The sequence below is a fragment of the Dama dama genome, chromosome 5 (assembly GCF_033118175.1).
Source record: "Dama dama isolate Ldn47 chromosome 5, ASM3311817v1, whole genome shotgun sequence".
Classification (NCBI taxonomy): Eukaryota; Metazoa; Chordata; class Mammalia; order Artiodactyla; family Cervidae; genus Dama; species Dama dama.
The window spans coordinates 90492381-90510967 of NC_083685.1; the positions used below are offsets into that span (position 1 = coordinate 90492381).

Sequence of the window (18587 nt, forward strand, 5' to 3'; positions counted from 1 at the left end):
GGCTAAGTACGGGTTACACAGGTGTCAGCCCCATCACGTCTTCAAAGGTCTCCAGGGAGACAGCCTGTGCCCTCTGCTCAGGTCTTTCCTGCGCTGCTGAAATGCTCACTGAGCAGCAGTCAGGGCTGCCTTCCGGGCTGTCTGGGCCACACGGGCCACAAGGCCTGAAGCGGGAAGGTGGCAGCTGACAGTCCCTTTTCTCAGTCCCTCCTGTTCAGACATCTGCTGGGTTAAACCAGTCCACCCTGGAGAGGGCGTCCCTCCCTTTCTCGCCTCAGGGGGTCAGGGTGTCCATCTTCAGGGCTGGAGAGGGTCAAGGCCCCTCCCACCTGGCTTACCTGTCCCGATGTAGAGGGTTCGATAGCACATGTTCACAGCGCCTCCCAACCCTAAGAGGGGGTAGAACACAGCTCGGGCCTGTACTTCCCTTCTCTGCACTGCAAGGCAAACACAGGGATGTGACTGTTCAGGAACAGAACCTGGGGCCCAAACACACATCAAGAGAAGCTGGACCTTTGGTCGTGGAGAAAATAACCCCACAGGCTGAGTCATCTTTCCAAACTCACACCTCACACGAAGCCTGCTGCAGGGTGTGGCTCTCTCCCCACTTAACAGTGTTTCCCACGTTGGGGAGTAAAAAGAACCATCTCTCAAGAGGACCCTGTAATTCAAGGATGATAGTACTTGAAGCACAAGGGCTGCTGGTTGGTTTATCAGGGATATACTAACTGATCTTATAAGGGAGGCTGTGCAAAAACCCCAGAAGGCACAAACCAATGTTCCTCTAATTTTGAATATGAATCACCCAGGATCTTGTTAAAATGCGGGTTCTGATTCCGTAGGTCTGAGGTGGGGCCTGAGCTCTGCTAACAAGCTCTTAGAAGATGCTGATGCTCACGGTCTGAGGATCCTGCTTCTAAGCAGCAAGGTTTTTACTGGCTAACGCTCTAAGGGCTGTCCTAAGCAGAGTTAGCCTTTTGGAAAAATCCTTCCAGCTCAAATACTGAGAAGCAAATGAGCAGAAAGCATATCACATATACCCAAAGGCACTCCTAGCTGCTTTCTGTGTCTCACAAGGGATAAGTTACAGCAGACTCTCCCGAGTCTGATCTGAAAGTGGTGGTCACCATCTTGTTTCTGCTTTTGAGAAAAGAAACTGTGGTGTTATTATTAAGCCCAGTAAAGGCCTGCATGGAGGACTGAGATTCTCCATGGAGGGGAGATGGCTGTTCACAGGCAGAGGGTGGACCAAGCGGGGTGGCGTGGGCATGCGCACCTTCCGTGTGGTGCCCTCCAGAAGCCAGCGGATGTGCCCCGACACTGCCCGGTGAAGCTTGGACCCGGGAGGGGAAAAGCTGATGTATTCTCTGCAAGGCCAGAAACTTGATCAGCTTCTCGTCCAGCATATTTATCTCGATTTCTATTAACCAAAGAGAAAGATTAAAAAGCAGCTGAGGAGGAAATGGAATGTGGAAGTAGGTGAGGGTCGGAGAGCCAATATTTCAGCATTCCTAATATCCAGCCAAGTGATTTTTCTCAAATGACTCAGAGTACAAAGTGGTACCAGGGCCTGGAGCCGAGTATCTCACTGGCCCTTCTGCAATGAGAAGCTTAATGTTAGGTACGGTGGTTCCAGAAAGTGCAGCAAGACACAACTTGCCTACCTGGGCTGAGCGGAAGCCCCGATGTCTGGTACTGAGGCCTGGACTCTCTAACCCCCCTGCTCAGAGATCAAGGTTGGCTCCCGTTCTCCCTGACTTCGGGGGTTCCTCACAGATGAGGTCCCTCCTTTGGAAGCGAGGCTCTTCCTGGTTTTATTCAAGTCCAAGTGATCTGCTTAAAGTGACTTTCTCGTCTTCTCACTGGTTTAGCTTGGCTCTGCACTCCCTTTGTCACTGTTATGTGTATACCCGCGTGTATGAGGCAGAACTGGGAAAAGGGACTTTCTTTCCTACAGTCCTCCCGCCTCCCCGCCCCGAGACCAGGCCCCCTTCTGCCCCTCTGCAATGAGTGAATGCTGCACAGGGGCAGCGGCTCACTCACTCACCTCCATTGACATCCATGAATGCTCGAAGTGAGTTGGTGAGGTCCACCATGGCAGTAGAGTTGGCTGGGAAAGAGGGTACGGTTAAAGCGCTTCCTATGGATAACGTGCCGGGGCTGACCTTGCCATCTGGGGACGGAGCAGGAAGACTGTTACTTACGTTGCCTGAGGGAAACCCACCGGTCCAATCCCCCACTGCTGAGACAGGCCTGGATTTCGGGCCCAAGGTGATGTTCCCTTCTTGATCCTCACCCCATAGGCTCTGGAACTCCTAGAGCTAAAAACGTGTGGTGAGGAAGGGCAGGTGGAACGACAACACACCCGGGCACGCGGGAGTCCCCAGAGCACGAGAATGAGGACATCTACTGCTCGGGGGGACGTGGTGGGACAGCTTCGTCCTCTGGGCCGCGACTACCTCCCGGCTGCCTCTGCTCACTCAAGCAGGTGGTGCCTGCCCCTGCAGCTCCTGTGTCCTGAAGTGGACTCACAGGTGCCGAAGCTAGCCAGGCTGGTATTCAGAGATAAACAGGAAGAGAGCCTGAGAGTAGGGGCCATCCTGGGACCAGGGGCCCCCATGCAGAGAAGTCACAGTCACCTGGTCACCGAGACTCCCAGCTGACTAGGAGGCCAGTTCAGTTCAGACAGGAGAGACCACAGGGGGTTCCAGCAGCATCTGAAACCTGGTTCAGATGCTGGGGTCAGCAACCTTGAGGTCCTGAATGCTGACGGGGCACAGCTGAAAGAGCGGGTCTACACCTCGCCCAGGATGCATTATGGGACTGCCTTGTAGAATGTGGCCTGAGCGCAAGCCTCTGGGCCAGAGAAACCTCTGCGGGCACCCCACTCTGCCTACTCTGGAAGGCAGTGCTGTTTTCTGGCCCTGCTTTCCCTGACACAGCAATTTCTTCAAAGGAGCTGTCTCTGAGATTCTGGAACGGGGTGGATCATCAAACACCGAAGCCGTCACCCAGAACCTAAGACTGACCACGGCAGCTCCCAAGAGCTGGCTGCTCTCTTCTAAGGTGACAGAACAAAAAGCCTGGACAGCGTGGGAGGGGAGAGTCAGGAGACCCAGGTTCCAGTTCCACTCCTGCACTGACTCGGTAGGTTACCTTAAGGAAATCACTTTCAGAGCCTAAAGGTCCCGCCTCTAAATTAGGGATAAGTTAACAGGCACCTTCTCTTCTATCATAGAAACAGGGGGAAGGATAATTAATACAGAGATCAAAGTCCTCTGGAACATTTACAGGGATACAAGTGTTGTTTGAACCTTACGAGTTATTTGCCAGGAAGAGCATGAAAGGCTGAGCCGCACTCACCTGACGATGGCGCTGGTGAGCAGAATCGTTGGTTGGCTCCTGTGGCCAAGATACCATCACCTGCAGCTTGGGGGGGAGTGAGCACCCGGGTGGCATTTGGGGGTGAGCCCAGTGGCCTTGAATCTGTCAACGGAGGTCCTATCTGGGATTGGACAGTCTTTCTTTGCAAAGTGCTGGTGTTCTCGATGCTGGCACAAGAGCTGGGAACGGAAGGGGGTAGGCTTGGGACAAGACCCACACTCCTCTGGGGGCAAGAGCTGGGGCCAGTGGCATTCTCTGTCTTCACAATGATGCCGACGGTGTGGTTCTGAAGCCCCCCAGCCGCTGGTGGCGTGAGGGGCCGGGGCCAGCCTTGCCGGTGTGAGAGGCCTGGTAGGGGGGTGTTGGCGCCTGGAAGTCGCCGGGGGTCCGTGGAATCAGTGGGGCTGCTGTAGAGGTGTGGGCCATTGGCTTTCACCTCTGTGTTCACCGGCCCGTTGGCAGTCCCACAGGGGGCTTTCTTGGATTTTTCCGCACAAGAGCTGCAGCTGATGTCCTCTAGGGTCGGGGGTTGGTGGGGTGGAGAGCAACTCAGGGAATTCTGGGTGCTAAGCCCTGAGGGGCAGGACAAGGGGTAGTGGGAAGGTGGAGGTGCCTTGTCAGCTGTTTGCAGGGAGGTGGTGATTGAGCTGTCAGTCACAATAACAGGCTTAATATCAGCCTTCTCTGTCTGTTCAGAGTCCCAATGCGAAGGCATCTGCTTAGCAGATAAATGTTTCAATATGCTGCACTGGAGCGCAACAACACTACAGAGCCACTGCAACGGAAGGAGAGGAGAGGAGAGGAGGGTGAGAGGCCTGGGAGGCGCTGGTCCTTCCTGCCACAGCGGCCAGGGCTACCGCAGAGCCGACAAGCACTGTTTCCAAGGTCCCATCGCGAATGCCCAGAGAGGGTGTGCTTGACTCCTGAGAGGACTCCATCTCCATTCCCAAGCAAGGCTTGTCGGTACACACTCGGCAGGCAACACCCTGGTCAGCAGGGCTGGGGGTTCCCGTTCTGACTCTGCCCCTAAGGCTCACCTCGTCACCAATATCCAGCAAGGACCCAAGCTCCTGCTGTGTGTCCAGCAATGCCACCTAACTTCTCTAGGTCTACTCATCTCTTTCTGCAAGACGGACGTGCCCGTCTCGCAGCACCCTGGGGACTGGTGGAGAGAAGCAGACCAGTTGACTCTGTAGTTCTCTTACTTGCCTCAGGATCTGAGCCAGAGGGTCTCTCTGGAACGGTCAACTCAGGGGGCAGGGCGGTGGCAGCGGGGGTCGGGGCTCAGGGTGGGGGAGGGTGGGGTGGCAGAAGATGGGGATGAGAGTGACTTCCAGTGACAGCCGCGGCGAGGTGGAAGGATGATGGGGTCTGGAGTCCCGGCCCTGCCTTCACTCACCTCTTGCTGCTCTGCCTGGGTGGCTAAGTGCTCAGAGTTCACAAGGTGCGTCTGTGATTCCTCAGGGATCCCATTACAGATCAGCTCCCCGTCCCGAATGGCCGCGGGTGCAATGAGAGGGGGTGGGAACTGGTACTGAGATTTGATGGCATCAGGAACCTGTTCAGGACAGAGAGAGGGAGGAAGGAGAGGGTGACAGAGCCAACACACCCGGTGGGCTCTGCGCTGGCCTTGCTCGTCTGTGGTGCCGATGCCTGAGGGGAACCATCCACTCTGGGGCCCACTGAGGACGAGGACGCGCAGTGGGTGGCTGCTGCTCTGTATCTCCATCTCTGTGACTCTGACACACACACAGGTCTGAGAAGGCACAGCACTAGAAAAAGCAGCCACGTCTCCTACTCTTCTTTATCAAGGTCCAAGGCCTGCAGAAACCAGGCCTTCCTGTCTGCTGCCTTCTGTTTTGGCCTAAAAAGTGCAACAGAGACACTGGACAGGGCTTTAGAGTGGTAGTCTAGGCTCTTACTGATCAGCATCTCATCTGGGAGGTGAGTGAGCAGTATCTGAGAGAGAAAAAGTTAAATAAGGCCACATTCACTGTGGAAATACTCAGCGTGAGGCCTGTCTGGTGATAAGCACTCAATGTCAGTTGTCTTCATCCATTCACTCATGACTCATGAAACAATTAAAGGCCTCTTTGCTGCACAAAGACGGACAACACACTCTGAATCACAACACGTGTGAATGGAAGTGTCACACAAGCCAAGAGTCATTCATACATTCAGCCAACGTTTACTGAGTACCTCCTGAGTCTGTGCACCATGCCAAGTCCTAGAGATCCAGAGATGAACAAAATTTAAGCCTTGCCCCTAAAGAAGCTCACAGCCTGGTGGGAGATGAACCCAGAAACATTACAAAACAATGTACTGGGTCCTAGAAGAGAGGATATCTAAGGAGCTACAAAAAAAAAAAAAAAAAAGAGTGTGCTTACTTTCATCTGGGGGCCGGAAGCTCAGGACTAGGGAGGATTTTTGTAGGAGGGCAGTATTATCCGTCAAGACTGAAAGCTGAGGAGGAACTTCTAGGCAGATGAAGGGGTAACTACAGGTGGGGGAGCTGGACTTGGAAAATGTGTGAGAACTAACAGTTTGGTGACCAAGTCCTTACAGAGATTAAGGGAAGAAGAGCTGAATTCTGGTTTGAGGGACTGGGTAGAGATTTCAGTCATTCACTGAACCAGGAAATACAAGAAGAGGAAGAGCACATTTGGAGGCAAAAGACTCTTGGTCTTTTGCAGGATGAGCAGGCAGATATGAATCTAGTTATCAGGAGAAAGGCAAGGAAAATGGAATTGAGAGCTGTCACGTTAACAGTGGTGGCCAGTGCTATGGACTTGTCTGAGGGCATCCAGGAATGGGGCAGTAGCTAGATTAAGGTTGCCCCTGAGAAAGAGGGACCCCCCAAACAAAGATATGACGGTCTCGGCTGATTTTGCCTGCATCGCTGCATGTCAAGAATGAAGGCCAGTGTTCCAGAACAGGGCTGGAGCAGTTCTCCGCCGTGGTCCTCTCGTGCTGCAGGCCCCATTTCTCTCTCACACTAAGAACAAAATGCTTCTCAGGCGACTCATACCCTCGGGTTTTCCTCAAGAATAGGAGGGACACATTTCAAAAGGGGGAGGGGCATCAGGATTCTATCAAGGCCCCCTGACCTGTTCACTTCAGCAGCCAGGCTTTCTTTCAGATTCATACGGTCAATCACACAGCCCAGACTTACTCTTAGATGTCTAAGTAAGGTCGGAGGCATGCCATCTTCAATGTGCAAATACATTCTACACCTGACTGCAAATACCTTTATTTAATTTTGGAAAACTGGTGTTCCCACCAAAGCATAAATATTTACAGTTAAGAGTTTGTTACACAATTTTCAACAGTCAACATTTAGCTAGCACTGACATCCAATGGAAGTGATGGAAGTGGTGCGAGTGATAACATTAAGTGTGGCTGCCACCAAGTGGTCACATTTGAGAACTGTTGGTTTCCCTTGGTAGAGGGGACTGCAGGATTATTTCAAAAGAGAAAAATCAAGTTTATATACATGGGTATATAGTGTTATGTTCTCTAAGTTAAATGAATGAGACTGATCAGTTTAGGAGAGACAGCCTCAGTACTATCAAATGCTTTTCAAAGAAGGAAATACTCCTGTCCATCTCTCTGGACACAGGTTAGCAGCTGTCAGATGCATACAAATGTTGATTATACCAACACCACAATTTTTTTGAGTATTGATGATATATTAACAGTAGCCCCCCAAAGTGGATTGTCCCTCACTTTTTGTAAGGGCTTCAGCTTAATCACCCCCTTAAACACTTCCCCCCTCACCAGACAGCTTTGAGAAAGGGGCCACCTAACAGAAACAGAATGAGTGCCAGGAGTGGGGATAGTAACAGCAGAGCACACCAAAAGTTTGGTGGGAGGGGCTGAAGACTGCTGATCCTTAAGAGAACTAGAAAATTGGCTGAGTCTGAAGGCCTCCCTGCGGGTTTCCTGACCACCATAAATTGATGGTTGCATTTGTCACTTGCCACGGAGCTTCAGTCTTCCCCTCTGTAATGGGGACCCTGACCCTGTCTACCCAGGAAGGCGGGCAGAGACCACCACCCTGCTTGCGCCGGGTTGTGACTCACCTTCAAGCTTCTTCTTTTGACCGACTGGAGCACGCGGCGGTTGGGAGGGTGCTTCTTGTGGATTCGGTTCAGGAAGTCCACTTTGACGACGTGCTGTGAAATGGTGTCCTGGAAACGGTCAAACACCTGGCACCGATTGCTCAGCGTCATGTTCTTCTGGTTCAGCTGGGGACAGAGCAGACACATTCCTGCTATGAAGCTCAGATGCATCACCCTCCCAATTATCTCTATGTTTAAAAAAAAAAAAAAGGCACCCTCCACCCATTGGGCTCCTTTTGTCAGGAGCTGGTATGTCAACACTCCTGTCAGAGGGCCAGGGGATGTGGCCAGTCTAGTTCCTGCTCCCTAGAGAGGCCCGAAGGGGACAAGACACAGGGAGTCAGCCCGGAGGGCACTTCCAAACTCAGCCTCTGACAGTCCTCTTCCCAGTGCACAGGTTTCAGAGCAGGTGCAGGCCTTGGCCCTAGAGCGCTCCAGACTCCTTTCCTAGCAAGGGCCTCTCTCCCACCAGAAGCAGGACTGTTTCCTGTGTGGGAGCTTGGCTGACAGGTGAGACCAACACCAGAATCCTGCCCTATTCCTCCTCCATGGCACCAGGAAGCATTCGTGAACCCACCTGGGTACCACAGCCTTGTTCTACAGCAGGCAGAAAGCCTTGGTCTGCTCTCAAGAGGCCAAAGGGAGGGAAGAAAAAAAGTGTCTGCAGCAGCCTCCAGAAGGATTGGAGCAACTATATGCCTCTTTTCCTTTTCTATGTCTGGTCCCCCATATTTTAACTAAAAGAAAAGATCTATGTGGCCGCTTCCTAATTAGTAAATTAGGAAAACCCCCTATGCGGCTAATAAATAATCACCCAATTAATAACTCCTCATCTGCTGAAAGGCTGCTCTTACAGATTCACATTTGGGTAGACTGCTCATGGCTGTTTCTCTTCTGGTTCAGCAGGAGGCAAAACGAGACACTCACACTGAGCCTTGGAGAGAGGCTTCCTCCTGCATAACCCTTCTGAGGTGCATGAGTGAAGTGAAGAGGGCCAAGGGCGCGCTTTCTCCCTTCTGATCAAGTCTATAACTGAAGTTCCTCTCTGGGCAGAGCAGAGAGCGCCAGTCAAGCAGAAGGCTAGCAGTCATTCCAAGGTTATCACCCTTTGATATGGTGATGCCTTATGCAATTACCCTTTGAACCTGGAGAGGCTGCTCTTAAGAGGGAGCTGCTCCGCCTGAGGCCCTCTCTCATTCAACCTTCCGAGGGACAGTGCTGATTAGGAGATGTCCTATCCCTCTGGTGGAGATAGGAAATTACAGTTCTAGTCTGGCCTCAGGAAGCAGTCTGGAAAATGTAACCAAATCTCCTGGGAGATAAGATAATAGCACCTCATACCATTCATTCATTTTGACAGTTTTGACAAAGGAAGAGAAGGGCAAGGTCCTCCTTATGTGGTGTGCAGGACACATTAGGTGCTCAATAAAGGACTGCCTGGAATGTTAGTTATCTGGGTCAATTCTTCAATTCTCCAAAGTTACTGGGCAGTTACCTGCCAGTGCTATGAGAATAAATATTTTAGAACTTTCTTAGTTTGTTCCCTCTAAAAACAAGAGGGATTCTCTCTAAAAACAACCAGGGATTGCTACTGATTCACGTTGTTGTATAGCAGAAACCATCACAACACTGTAAAGCAATTATCTTCCAATTAAAAATAAGAAAAAGAAAATATGGAAGAGCATTGATTTGCGTAAGGCTGGATCTAATATAGTATACTCCCTTTCGAGGGCTGTAACACCAATTGCTTAACTCATTACAGAGGAAATTACTCACGGACCATCAAGTGCAAGTGGCCTAAGTCTGCCCGTGCAGCTGAAACAAGGCAGTGTGGGAAAAGGCCAAACGCACGGTCGAGGCAGGCAGGTCACAGTAATGGGGAGTGAGTAGGATGGTCTGCAGGAGCCAGCATCTGAGGGACTGGAGTGAACTCTGGCGCAAGGCTGACAGTACTATGCTTCCCACTGACTGGGGACCCAGGACACTGCCGTGCTTACCACCACATGTTCGATGTGATTCGGACACATCCACCTGCCCAGGGGCATGGCAGTGAGCGGGGGCTCGAGGCAGTCCATGTGGAACAGGAGGGGGCAATAGTCACACTGGATGAGAGGGGCCACACGACAACTCCTGCAAGAGAGAGGGAGGCCATTGATACGGCAAGGTGAGAGAATTCACGTGGACTCTGCCCTGTGGGATGGCTTCCCTTCCTTAATCCTAGCCGTGTTCTTTCACACTCCCCTCCCCAGTAATTCAGTTCCATTCACCATTAGGAAGATGGATGAAGCTGGGGGCCACCACTGGGCTTCTCATCACTCTTCTAAGAGGAATGCAGAGAAGTGAATGTTCATTTGGAGTAAAGCTAAAGTGGCTGTCGGAGCAGGAATGATCAACGCTCGGTACCTACTGGGGAAGACCGCCAACCCTGCTCTGATCTTTCTACACCTTAACAGAAAGCAATTACCTCAGTTTAAAAAAAAAAAAAATCACCAGCAACTTTTCCAGAGTCTCACACTACAAGAGGAAAAGATTTCTCTTCCACATTAAGCCCTCAGTAAAACTGACAACCAGAGAGCACTGTGCTGGGAAAATGCTTTTGTTATATTACTCATGTAAGTGCAATTCCAAGGAGGGCGTGTAAGCAAATACCAGTTATGAATTGTACCTACGATACCCCAGGAGTCCTGATACTTCAGAAGTCCTGAAGTCACACTGGAGCCACAGTGTGGGTCTGGCTCCTGTCTTGTTCCCTATAGCTTTTGCTGTGGAACATTTCTCATTGAGAGCTATTTTCTCTTGCTATCCTGCCTTTCTCACGGATCCAGGCCAGCAAGCCCAGCTTCAGTAACTGAGGCAGCTGGTTCCTGTCACTGCGGAGATCTTACTTGAAGGAAACCAGTGTCCCGGGGAAGCTACAACTGGGGCAGCCTAGAGGCTTTTGGAAGTCATCCAGTCTGATGCATGCCAGCTAGGGTGGATACTTGTACTACTTTTAAATTCATCTTTAGCGCTTCAAAAATTATTAGCCTTTCTCAGGGATGTGTGTCTTGGCTGGCCAGAGTTCTTCCTGCTAGCTAGTCTAAATATCCCATGCTTCATTTTAAGTCCAACTTCTCTTGCTTAAGCCTCTATCAACATGGTTTACGGTACTTTTGCACCGTGACTGTTCGAGGATTTCTTTTTTAGAACACTCAAGGCTCTGGTCAATTAGTCACTCAGTCTCTTTGTACTCACACCATCAGATTACGGGTTACCTCTATTTAACATGGACTTCCCTGGTGGCTCAGACGGTAAAGTGTCTGTCTACAATGCGGGAGACCTGGGTTTGGTCCCTGGGTCGGGAAGATTCCCTGGAGAAAGAAATGGCAACCCACTCCAGTATTCTTGCCTAGAAAATCCCATGGACAGAGGAGGCTACTGTCAATGGGGTCGCAAAGAGTCGGGCACGGCTGAGCGACTTCCCTTCCCTATTTAACATACATGGTTTGGAAGAGGTGATAGAAGAGAGAAAACACATTTGCTGAATGAGGAAGAGCCCTTTGCTAGGGAAGAAAAATACCTGTTACAGGTGAAGCAGACTTTGACCGGTAAGGGAACAAGACCATTGTGATCTAACTCGTGCTGTGTTTTCTTAACGTTTTTCCCTGTGGTTTCCTCCTTTCTTCTCCTCTTGCTGGAACCTGGAAGAGAAATTGGTGGTGCTAAACGTTCTCTGGAGGCAGAGTTCCTAGTCTGGGGTATGGAAACAAGAGTGAGTCAGAGGAACGGATCTTAGTAAAACCATGTGCCATGGCCTGGACGCAGATCTCTTTCTGAGGGCCCTCCCTATCCCAGGCTGGTTTCCAGTGAGAAATAGAATGAAAAAGCAGGAGAAGGGAGACCTAAGTCAGAACCATGATCACGAGTTCCTTGTTCTGTGACAGAAATACATCCTCAGCGTTTTGCAAACATCAAGTGGTCAGCAGCCTAGGTTAGGTACTGGCAAGTTAAGAAACACAAAGACCCAGGTCAAATGGTCAACAAATTCTGCAGAGGTGCCTGAGGAAAAGACTGTAATTTTACTGCATTTTAACAGAAAGCAGAAAAGCTACGATGCTGTATGCATCCTACTGACCAGCAGGTTTCCTATGCCTGCCGATTTCACTTTCTACGGGAAGAAGAAAATAAGATCTAGATGTTTTTTGGTATCAAGGAGAAGCCATGACTTAATTTAAAAAAATTTTTTTTTTAAAAAGGGAATGGAGGACAATTTATAATATCCATCAAGACTACAAGTGCATAGTTGCATAGTTTTGACCCAGCAATTCTAATATTAGTAATTTATCCTCCGTACACTCACATGTATACAGTGATATATTTACAAAATTATTTGTTGAAACACCATTTGTTGTTCCTAACAAAAGATTAGGAACAACCAGGATGTCCATTAATAGGAAATTAGTTTATATAATGTGTTACTATGCAACCATTAAGAAAACTGAGGATAATGTGGACATTAATATCAAAAGATGTTAAGCATGCTATTTAAGGGGAAAATGATAAACATATCTGTATTGGCTTCTAAGAGATACATAAGAACCAAACAGTGGTTATCTGTGAGGGGAAGGAAGGTGGAAATCGGGCAACGGCGGACAGGGACAGGTGGGAGATGTTTTATTGAAATTCTTCTTACATTTCTTGATTTCTGAACTATGTGTATGTATTCCACATCCCGCGCCCCCCTCCCCCGCCCCGTTTTTAAAGTGATATTGGAAAGGGTGGAAATTAGAAAACTGAGTAAGCATGTAAGCCTTCAAAGATCTTTCCACAAACCAAAACAGGAACTTGAGACAGTGGCTACACAGACAGTGACCACAGGCTACACAGCCCTCTGGGTGGACGACGTCCTTTCTGGAAGCCGGGGTAGGGGGGAGGATATGACGGTCTGGCTAACCTGGTAGTGCAGTGGTACAAGTCAGTTCATTGGGCAACTGGAATTGGGTGGGGTTCCGCTCCATGGCGGCAGCGATCAGCAGCTCAAAGGGCCGCCTCAGCTGGGGCTGCACGTAGTCCGGCTCTGTGGCCACTGGCTCCTCATCCACATCGATGATGTCCTCGTCGACGTCATTCTGCTCAGAGGTGGGGGTCTCTGTGCTGGCGTTGGATGTGGGCGTGCCAGGTCGGCTGGCTCTCCTTTCCAGGATCCGGGCATGGGCAATGGCCTTGAGTTCAGTTTTGCTAGCTGATCTGTCCAACAAGTCAGTGTCACTGCTGGGGGATGTAGTCCGTTTGCCAGATTTGTCCACCAGTCCATTGACATGGCCCAGCTCCTTCTTCTGCTCTCGTTTCTGTGCAAGTGAACAGGCGGGCCCATCACATAGAGTATCACAAAACAGAAAGCGATGGATGCTATGAGTCCTGCTAGACCACTCACCAAAACCATGAAGGTCTCTAATATTACAGACTCACCCACCTGTGGACTTGGAACACTGGTCTGTGAAAGTTGACCAAACTATGGATGAACTAAACTATAGCTGGCAAAACCAGTGGGGCAGGGGATCAGAAAGTACCAAAGTCAAAAACAAACCACACATCCTATGATACACAGTGTCTCCACACACAAGGTGGGGGTAAAGGGATTAAAGTTAAAGCAGTGAGAAGAAACTTAGACTAAGTGGGGACAGTGAGGACAACTCAGGGAATCAAGGACCGAGAATGCTGCCTTGGGAGTGTCCTGAAGGGTTAAGAACTTTGCTCAAAATAAAGAAAGGTCTGTAAAATCAAAGGTAAAAAGTAAAACGGGCAAGCCGAGCTCCCTATCCAGGGATGGTGGGTGCCGGCTTGCAAGGCAACCACACTACAAGGTGGAAGGATGGTGTGTGGAGCAGAGTGACCCAGCAATCATGGTGTCCAAGAATGGTGGCTTTCATGTTTCCAGTTTAACTAGAACTCTGAAAGTGACACTTTTTGAATGGAAAGGTGGGGACAGGGAAAAGACTAAGTGCACAGAGTAGGACTGAGTGACTGACAAATACCTTTTCCTCCAAGGGTCCAAGCAGAGTAAAGGTTTAGCACTGGGGTCCAGTAAGGAGACCTGGGATCTTGTCCCAGTTCTGCCACTGATTCCCTATGACCTTAGGTGATTCCGGCTGGAGGGCAGGAATTCCTCTCTGTGTGAAGTGAGACTAGTAAAACCTTTCTCCTCCTCCTCTTAGGGATTTGGTTGTGACAAAGAGCACCAGATACATGAAAGGGGTGGCTCTGAGATGGGGGGAAGATATAGCCTCCACTAGGAGTGAGACCTGAACATGAGAGGTTGGTGAGGTCCACAGGAGGCCATTTCAACCCCTTTCACTGTAACTAAGGGAGGCCAGAGGGCTGGAGAGGTGGTGGTGGTGCAAAAAGCAGATATGGCATGGGAAGACACAGAGGTCCACTTGAGAGCAGGGAGTGGCATTTTGGGAAAAGCACACTATGAAGAAAAAGGCATACTATAGTATAATCCTCCGCAAGTAGTTCTGTTTAAATTGTTGAGGAAGTAATAGAGCTTGGAGTCAGAAAGTTATGGGTTCAAAACTTGGTTCGGTCAATTCTTTTGAGTACTTGGGTAAGTTCTACAATTGTGAACCTCAAGTTTCTTCCTTTTAAAAATGGAGATAACAGCACCAGCACTCATAGGAGGCTGTATGGATTACATGAAACACATGTAGAACAGCCAGCTATGATGAGCATCAAAACAATGTTAGCTCCTCTTCTTGGAACCTCCTTTTCCTGGCTTCGTCTCTTCTGCCACAGTAGTTCCCAACCCTGTCCAGTTCAGTTTTTTTAAGTAGCAAGTTTCTGAAAGGCCTCTTGGCTGACAGATGCTTCTAACTATCCCCACTCTAATCTAGCTGGGGACACACAGGTAGAGATTGGGAGGAGGACAAGCTGAAGGACACTTGCTTTATGGACATTAAGAGAAATCAAACCACTGCTCTGGTAGGGCGGTTGACTTGGCCTTGGCTTACTTTTTAATAGGAACTCTATGCACACATTGAAAAAGTGTCCGCCTAATTGTTAACCTTCTTCTTAAAGGCTGAAAACTGTTACACACATAAACCACAATCTCTGAATCATCTCATCCTGTTTCTGCAACAAAGGAAGTCATCATTCATTGTGACATCATGTTGAGGGGCCAGGAAAAGAGGTGATGTCACAACAAAGGACAGTTGCTTGGTGTGTGATTAGTGTGGGGGTAGGGCAGGGAATGGTTTACAATTCACACACAAATTCTAATCCACAGCCTGTAATTTGAGGATTGGGTCTCGCTATCTGGTGGAAGCACACTTACTTCCTTTTTTGATAAGGGAGCATTTAGCTTTTGAACCCCACAGAAGTTCTCAACGTAGAAAATTATGTTCTCAAAGCCAGTACTAAATTATCAAAGCTGAGGGAAGGGGAGCTGAAGAGAGGACAACCTGGGGTCCAAGTGGGTCAAAGTGCTCTCCACCCCCCACACCTGACCAAGCCTCTGGAGACCAGTGACTTATTTGCCTCGAGGTGAGGGGAATCCTTTTTCTATCAAGCTGCAGGGGCAGCCTTCTTCTTCAGCCTCTTTCGCCATGGAAACAGCTGGCAGTATGTTCAGGCCAGTTATCAGGAGGTCTACAAGGAGATCAGACTACTCCTGTCACTAGTGAATGAACACGTCTCAGTAAATTAACACACCTCTTCAGCCCATTTCAGCAGCCCATGTTTGGATTTTAGGCCCTACTGGATTCTAAACAGTCAACATGGGGCGTGTGAGGGTGATTCAGGGCTGGAAAAGATAAGAAGAAGGGACGAAAATGCCTTCAGGGCCAGGCCGTCTTTGCTCTCCATTATCAGTGGTCTAGATCTGGCATTTGGAGCAAAGCCTTCAGAAAGCAGCATTCTTACCTTTCGGCGAACAGTGCACCGGTGACACATCCACTCCCCAGGAGGCAACATCTCTTCACTCAGTGGAGGGTTGCTACGAGAAAAAGACAAGGGCAAGACTAAGCAACTAATGCACCAGTGCAGCAGGGACAAGCCTAACTAGGTCTGATGCAAAGCCGCATGTTGCTCAACTTGTATTCTGTAGTTATACATCTCTTATCCTTCAAAATGCTTACTTGGCCCCATTTACAGTAACCTAAGGAGTAAGCTTGGTAGCTCAGACAGTAAAGCGTCTGCCTACAATATAGGAGACCGGGGTTCGATCCTTGGGTAAGGAAGATCCCCTGGAGAAGGAAATGGCAACCCACTCCAGTACTGTTGCCTGGAAAATCCCATGGACGGAGGAGCTTGGTATGCTACAGTCCACAGCATCACAAAGAATCGGACACGACTGAGCGACTTCACTTTCACTTTCAAGGAGTAAGTATACCTTCCCACATCTTAGAAAGAGATGCCAAACCCAGAGCTATAAACACTGGACTGACAGGGAAAGATATAATGAACTGGTTTGGAGCAATGAAGAGTCATTCCCAAACTCTGCACCATGCTAATAAAATCACAGATAGAGAGGTCCTCCACAGCCATTTCAAAGTCAGCCAGTGGAAGTCCATGATCTTCCACCTGCTGTTCAAAGCCCTCTGTCACAGGGTCCCCTTCCATCTTCCCAGGCCTTTTGGGAACTTTTCCCCCTAGTTAAACTGAAGACTTGCTATTTCTTCCTCTAAAACTCTTCCCTCTGAAAGCTATGCCTATCAAAACCCTATTCATCCTGTAGGGCCTGCCTCAATCAGCCAATAGTAGCTAAAGATGGCTACAAATTCTCTGCTACCCTTCCACCCAGTAGTCCATTTTCTTCCTCGCTAACTGCCTTGTCTTTTTCTGACCACACCTCGAAGCTTGCAGGATCCCAGTTCCCCAACTAGGGCAGGGATTGAACCCATGCCCTCAAGAGTTAAGAGTGTGGAGTCCTAACCACTGGATCACTGAGGCATTCTCTCTTGTGACTTGTTCTAACCAACAGAATGCAGCAGAGGTGACAACGTAGGAACTTCCATGGCTGGGTCTGAAGAGCCCTGTAGATTCCATTTTTACACACTTGGAATGTTCAATCTCAGTGCCCTGCTGTCATGCTGAGAGGTCACACAGAAGAGACTTCAGGCACTCCAGTCATCTCCAAGTCAACAGCCACCACCGACTATGGCTACATGACTGAGTCATCCTGGATCATGCCAGCTCAGCTGAGCCTCCAAATAACCACAGTCCCAGGTAACAACTGAACAGAAAAACCATCCAGCTGAGCCTAGTCAACATGCAGGTTTGTGAGAGATAATAACTAGGGTCTGTTTTAAGTCACTGAGTTTTGGGGTAGTTTGTTACCAGTGATAGGTAACTGAGCACACAACTCCTCCACGAACTCTTCTCAGACTACCAAGACATCCTTCTTATGCCTTCCCTTGTGTGACAATTCTCTTACTTCTTTTATCAGAGGAATCAAGACAAGGACTGGATCTCCTTCCCTCTTTGTATCTCTACAATAGAGAGGCTGCATAAACAGTAGTCACTCAGTAAGTCAATACTGAATCAAAATTATAGCTGTGGAGGGCTGGTCTTATTGATTCTCCAGATCATTGATTTCCATTAAGGTTTATAAGAATCATATGAAACTTTATTGAATTCTTAGGAGGGTAACATTTATAATGTCTCTATAGCAGGGGTTCTCAAAGTGTGGTCTCCAGACAAGCAGCATCAGCATCATCTGGGAACTTACTAGAAATAAAAATTCTGTCCAAAAATATACATGCTCCCCAATGTTCACAGCAGTGCTATCTACCATAACCAAGATATAGAAGCAACCTAAACAGTCATCGATAGATGAATGTGTTAAGATATGGTATACATATACAATGGAATATTACTCAGCCATAAAAAAGAATGAAACACCACTTACAGCTGAGTGAAGGAAGTCCTAGAAAGACAAATAATTTATCACTTATATGTGGAATCTAAAAAATGATACAAATAACTTACTTGACTTGCAGACATAGAAAGCAAATTTATGGTTACCAAAGGGGATATGACCAACCTAGATAGCATATTAAAAAGCAGAGACATTGCTTCGCCAACAAAGGTCCGTCTAGTCAAGGCTATGGTTTTTCTAGTGGTCATGTATGGAGGTGAGAGTTGGACTGTGAAGAAAGCTGAGCGCCAAAGAATTGATGCTTTTGAACTGTGGTGTTGGGGAAGACTCTTGAGAGTCCCTTGGACTGCAACGAGATCCAACCAGTCCATCCTAAAGGAGATCAGTCCTGGGTGTTCATTGGAAGGTCTGATGTTGAAACTGAAACTCCGATACTTTGGCCACCTCATGCGAAGAGCTGACTCATTGGAAAAGACCCTGATGCTGGGAGGGATTGGGAGCAGGAGGAGAAGGGGACGACAGAGGATGAGATGGTTGGATGGCATCACCGACTCGATGGACATGAGTTTGAGTAAACTCCAGGAGTTGGTGATGGACAGGGAGGCCCGGCATGTTGAGATTCATGGGGTTGCAAAAAGTCAGACACAACTGAGCGACTGAACTTAACTGAACTGAACTGAAAGGGTATAGCAGTGGTGGAGCGTAGGGTGGGGGGAAGATAAACTAGGATTTTGTGATTAACACACATACACTGCTAAATATAAAGTAGGTAAACAAGGACCTACTGTATAGCGAAGGGAACTATATTCAGTATCTTGTAATAATCTATAATGAAAAAGAACGTGTGTGTATGTATATATAACTGAATCACTTGAAACACAACATTGCAAATTAACTATAATTCAATTAAAAAATTAAAAAGAAATGCAAATTCTGAGCCCTCACTCCAGGCCTACTGAGTTAGAAATTGAGACAGCCTCAGTAACGTGTGTTTAACAAGCTCTCCAGGTGATTCTGCTCAACATCCAAGTTTGAAAGCCACTGCTATACAGAATAAGGTTACATTTATGCTTAGGAAATTCCTACATTTGGTTCCTGGGATTCACCAACTTGGAATGATGTGAAGGAAATTTTTTTTCATAATATATGAAAAATGCTAAAAACAAATTATTATATATATTTTATATATGTATAGGCTATGAATATATAAGGACTCTTCCTTAAGT

General features: G+C 48.5%; 1 protein-coding gene across 2 annotated transcripts in view; it reads right to left on the reverse strand.

Annotated features, from left to right (window-relative positions):
- Window positions 1-18587, reverse strand: part of PHF12 (PHD finger protein 12) — a 39438-nt gene that overhangs the window by 2766 nt on the left and 18085 nt on the right. Inside the window, exons 3-12 of one of the 2 annotated variants that reach the window (XM_061142952.1) lie at window positions 15405-15477; window positions 12439-12832; window positions 11065-11185; window positions 9503-9635; window positions 7467-7631; window positions 4784-4942; window positions 3364-4159; window positions 2048-2173; window positions 1277-1420; window positions 339-437 (exon numbers count right to left, since the gene is read on the reverse strand). In XM_061142952.1, coding sequence (XP_060998935.1) covers window positions 339-437; window positions 1277-1420; window positions 2048-2173; window positions 3364-4159; window positions 4784-4942; window positions 7467-7631; window positions 9503-9635; window positions 11065-11185; window positions 12439-12832; window positions 15405-15477 — 2210 coding nt within the window. The other variant, XM_061142953.1, reaches the window with a different exon arrangement.